The 5377-nt window shown below is 36.7% G+C and overlaps 1 protein-coding gene across 1 annotated transcript; it reads right to left on the minus strand.

The window, feature by feature from the left end:
• Positions 895–4985, minus strand: LOC109822625 (protein DELETION OF SUV3 SUPPRESSOR 1(I)-like). Its single transcript, XM_020388859.1, has 3 exons — positions 4877–4985; positions 4680–4798; positions 895–1576 (listed from the first exon to the last, which is right to left on the minus strand). Exons 2-3 carry the CDS (start codon positions 4774–4776, stop codon positions 1443–1445), a joined length of 231 nt encoding a protein of 76 aa, XP_020244448.1. The 5' UTR covers positions 4777–4798; positions 4877–4985; the 3' UTR covers positions 895–1442.

Genomic DNA, 5377 nt, shown 5'->3' on the forward strand with positions numbered 1-5377 from the left:
CCCGTGAAGTTTAGCAGATTTTTAAACTTCACGGGAGTTCAACTCCCGTGAAGTTTAAGTTCTTAAAAAACTTCACGGGAGCTCAACTCCCGTGAAATTTTATTGCCCCAATTCCTGCTCCTCTGAATAACCCACTCTCCGTTGCCAACCCAATCAAACCATCAGTAATTGCTCCTACCAACAAACCCACTGAACCCCAAACCAAACCAAAAAGATTATATTTTGATCTGCCAACAAACCCACTGAACCCCAAACCAAACCAAAAAGATCAAATTTTGATCTGTGTAATGAAATCAGCACACACAAAAACAACGACCCAGGTCATTAAATTGAGCAAACCTGTAGCCAAATTTTGGAAAAATAGAGCAAACCTATAGCAAAGACACAGGTGACAACAGTGCATATCAGCTTCTCAGCGAGTTGTGAAGCTAAGGAGCTTGCCCCGCTTCTTCTTTCATTAGAATTTGAGGTGATAACAGAGGACAGGGAAGAGGAAGGTGACGAAGGAACAAGGAGAAGATCCATGGCCAAATTTGGGGAAAATTTGAGATGATTTTTTTAATAAATGACTTGGGGTAGGAATTGGGTTGGCAACAGAGAGTGGTTTGATTGGATTGGCAACAGAGAGTAGGTTATTCAGATGAGCAGGAATTGGGGCAATAAAACTTCACGAGAGTTCAAAAACCCCCGTGAAGTTTCGAATTTTTTTTTCAAAAATTGACCTGGTTTCAGCGTTAGGGCTGAAACCAGGTCGGTTTTTGAAATTAAGTTCAAAAAGAGTCTTTTTTAGGATTAAAAACGTAAAAAGGACTGTTTTGAAAATTTGTCCTATTACCCCCCTTGTTGAACAAGGAACATATAGATCCACTTCTCATATACCAGAAAAACTTGACCACAGACAACTCAGCTCCTAGAAATTATTTGAAATAATAGTGGCTTTCTAAAAAGTTTACTTCTGATACATGTGCTCCACCTAGACAAAACTCTAATATAAAACTCTAAGTTTTAGCAACAAAACCACCTTCAATCATAAGCTTGAGTAACGAGAATTTTTACCATCAGCCGGAGCATTAAACTGGTGAAACCAACATTTAGTATTACCCAAACAAACTCAAAGAGTAGAAAGAAGAAAGCTTGGGTAGCTGGATACACTCAATCGGCAAGGACTGAAGACAGGTACTTGACAGGGTCTGGATGGGAATCTTCTAGATAGGCATCTGAAGCTGATACAAGATCAGGAGAATCTTCTAGCGTAGATCTACATGACGGGTTCCCACTTGGCATGGAGACCTTTGGTGGTCTGGTTAACGGATAACAGATATAAGCTTCCAACTAGCGTTACATCAAGTATCAAGCAATGTGAAGAGAGAAGAAAAAAGACCAAAGACTAGAATAACAATTTTAGATAGCTGATCACTTTTTCTCAGCATTGTGCTTTCTGATCACTTTTTCTCAGCATTGTTGCTTTCCAATTCCTTCCTCAACTGCAGAGAAAAGTCATCATTGACATCGTCATCGTCCCAGTCATCCTCCCACTGCTGTAGAGCTTCTTTGCCCTCTTCTTTGTCATCCCATTCTGCAGAAAAGAGGAAACAAAACAGATTTACTTAGTATTTACTAACATAGTAGGAAAGAAAAGTTAAAAAGATACATTGCACCGGTTGCATACTCCAACGGCGGATAAAAATGATGAAAACTTTTGATCCCAGGGAAGAGGAATATGTGAATCCATATCAATCTTTTTTAGTTGTCATACAAATTTCTACTCCGCAGACATGACCACGTATATGCCTAAGGAAAAGTTTCATAACACCTCAATCATCAAGGGTTTCTCTAAAAAAATGCATGTGTATATGCAACAAGGAAAATATCGTATTGGAAATTTTCACTGGTATCACGAATACTGTAAAGTTCAACACATACTTTGCAGTAGAGAACGACACATTTCTTAATAGAATTTGCGTGTGTCATGCCTAAAGTCAGTAGGGAATTAGGTAAATTAAGGAGGTAGTAGGTTAATAATTTAATATGATAAGTATAGTTCATCAAAAGGGAAGAGGTGAAGGAACAAGGAGAAATGGCATGCTACGTGTATTGTAAGAACTTTTCGTTCAGGCATTTTGTTGATGACAATTGTTATTTGGGATGATGTAGAAGAATTTGATATTAATGCTTCAGAAAGAATTGGAGGGGGAACTTCTTAAAGAATCCATTGATGTAGTCTTCAAAAGGGGTACCAGAAAGTTCTACTGCAGAATCTTTATTTTATCATTATCTCTAGGAGTTTACTTATGGGATTAATTTTCGTAAAGAGAAACATAGAGAGACAAAACGAGTTGGTAATTGGCCACAAAGGCACCAGTGCATGACACCTGACATGTTTCATGCACCAGAAAGTTCCTACTGCAGGAAGGAATTCATTGATGTAGTCTTCAAAAGGGGTACCAGAAAGTTCCTACTGCAGAATCTTTATTTTATCATTATCTCTAGGAGTTTACTTATGGGATTAATTTTCGTACAGAGAAACATAGAGAGACAAAACGAGTTGGTAATTGGCCACAAAGGCACCAGTGCATGACACCTAACATGTTTAATGCACCAGAAAGTTCCTACTGCAGGAAGGAATCCATTGATGTAGTCTTCAAAAGGGGTACCAGAAAGTTCCTACTGCAGAATCTTTATTTTATCATTATCTCTAGAAGTTTACTTATGGGATTAATTTTCGTACAGAGAAACATAGAGAGACAAAACGTGTAGGTAATTGGCCACAAAGGCACCAATGCATGACACCTGACATGCGTCATACATTGAAACTCCATCAAGACATCGTGAACAGTCAGATATACCAAGTTGTGACCAGCCTAAACTTCGAATATTTCGGACTCAAGATACAAGGATATTATATCTTCAGCTAGATGCATGAGATTTAATCGGTAGATTGCCATGCGCGCTTCCAGAAAATGGGGAGGCAAATGAACTAAAGTTCAGTTTCTAAGAGCTCCTCTATCTCCCAATGTGGTCTGCACGAATGATCTTATATTTAGAGGTGTACGTCCTGAGGTGGCGTCTTCAATTGTAAAGATTCAATCTTGTTGAAAATTAAGTGAAGCTCCATTAACAAGATATCTAACACATATAGTAATAAAGAATGATCCACAAAACTTTGCACATTTTCTGAATTAATTTCTTAATAGCTGGTAGTTATACGAGCGTATTTTCATTCAGATGGTGCTGTTTGTGGACTGCAGGCAGAGGGAACAGGGTATGTTTCAAATGGATGCAGGTTTAATATGCTTTTGACTTCAGAAGGGTAACAATTGTTGTCAGTGTGTTGCCATGTTCAAAAAAGCGGAAGTGGAAGGTAAAGCCTTAGGCATTTAAATGAAGTAAGGCATAAGCTTCAAAGCATGAGGCATAAGCCTCATGAGTTTAAGCCTTCTAATTTTATACTGTAAAACTTATGAGCATATAAAGTGGTATAATGGTTTATAAATTGATATATCCATGTCCTAATTTAGTAAATAAGAATTAATATGTGAAGCATAGAAGCAAATCACAATAAACTTAGCTACGTGCGACTTTATTTTAGTCAAAAATTCTTTTAGATCTTCCTATCTTGTCTAAGTTAACTGCGTGCTTCAAAAGAGAAGTGCTTTACGAAGCACGAAGTGCACATTTCAATTATGCTTTCAACGATGAGGCATAAGCTTCAAGGGATAAACAGCTTCACTCTCGAGTTTTGAAGCATCTACCATTCAAAAAGTTTCAGAGCGAGTTTCAAAAAACTTTTTTAAACATTGGTATGTTGTATGTATAGGTGATTGAGGTTTTGCAAATTTTGATTTTTTTAATGTATAGTTGTGAGGGTCTTTACTTGGAGTTTGTACTTCTCATGATCATTTAGTATTGAATAAAACTAATCATTCATACCCAAAAAAAATAATATTAGAAGATCATTTGTGATAGATGTTAGTGACACTAGCACTTAAATCTTTTAGGGTACTTTCTGTTGCAATAAAGTTTAATATTCTATGAATTGGTCTAGCTAATCGCTAAAGATCTATGATTTGGTGAGAACTTGCTAGATCTAGATGTCACACTTACATAATATATCAAGTAATTTTGTCCACTCAACATGCCTTGTACAAATATTCTATGTTTGCAGTTTGTACCTAGATCCATGTATCTGTGACATCGGTTATTACTTACCACTAGCAGGCCAAGAAATTATACCACCATTATGGAGTATGCACATATACTTGCTGCTTATCTTGGGTTCCCCCCTTCCTTTCTTAGATTGTCATGGTTGCTCCATATTTACATACAATCAGTAACATCTTGTTCTTCAATAAGAACTCTTTTTCAATTCAGAATACCAAGGAAATAACTTCTTTCTCTAGAAACTCGAACTCGCCATGGTCCTGTCTACTGTCACATATGCACATCAGAACACAAACAAATTCCTAGCTAATGGAATCTAAATTTGTTTCAAGACAATATTTCAGAAGGGGTCGTTTATTTTCAACTGTACCCAATTAAGCTGCAATCACCAACATCTAAAGAATTGCTAATGAAATCTCAAATTGATTTTACGCAGGTTCCCAACTAACTATTCTAGAATAGTAACTACTAATTCTAAAAAAAGCAAAGATTCAAACTTTCCGGAATTTTTAGCGCACCTTGATCGATTTCGAACTCCTCAAATTCGTCGTCATCCTCGAATAGATCGATCTTCGCGTCCTCAGTCGCCGTCGGTTTGGCCTCCGTCGTCGCCATTAGATCAATGCAAAGGACGAATCTGCAATCAGCAACGAACAAACCCTAATTTATGACGAATCAAGAAATTAGGGTTTTTACTGAAGGGAGAGAAACTTACCGATCTTTCGAGAAACCCTCTCCTGAAGCGAACTGGGCAAAGGGACGGATTACAAGGAGTTGGAGAAAGGGGTATTTTCTTAGTTTTTTTATTTGGACTATTTTTTTAGGGCTTGTTTGGTTATTTCCTAAAAAACCAAAAAATAGAAAAAAAAACCAAGAAATCTCAAAAAGTACAATTTCACACATTTTCATCCCTAAAACTCACCCACAACATCTAATAAAATATTATTTTTATCAAACAACTCATCCACCACATCTAATAAAATATTATTTTCATCCAACAACTCATCCATCACATCCACCACATCTAATAAAATATTATTTTCATCCACAACATCACTCAACTCATCTCATCTCATATTTAAAAATCACTCACATCATCCAATAAGATTGTGACAACTCATCTCATCTCATTAACATTTCATTTCTTTGTTTTCCTCCCAAAAAGCTAGGAAAACAATTTCCTTAAGTTTGGGTCATATCATCCAATAATATAATG

The sequence above is a fragment of the Asparagus officinalis genome, chromosome 8, assembly GCF_001876935.1.
Source record: "Asparagus officinalis chromosome 8, Aspof.V1, whole genome shotgun sequence".
Taxonomy (NCBI): Eukaryota; Viridiplantae; Streptophyta; class Magnoliopsida; order Asparagales; family Asparagaceae; genus Asparagus; species Asparagus officinalis.

Excerpts from the sequence above, each read along its gene's own strand:
- LOC109822625 (XM_020388859.1), bottom strand. The coding sequence starts at position 4,776 with ATGGCGACGACGGAGGCCAAACCGACGGCGACTGAGGACGCGAAGATC. Across the intron at positions 1,577-4,679 it reads GGAGTTCGAAATCGATCAAG|AATGGGATGACAAAGAAGAG; the intron begins GTGCGCTAAAAA and ends TCTTTTCTGCAG.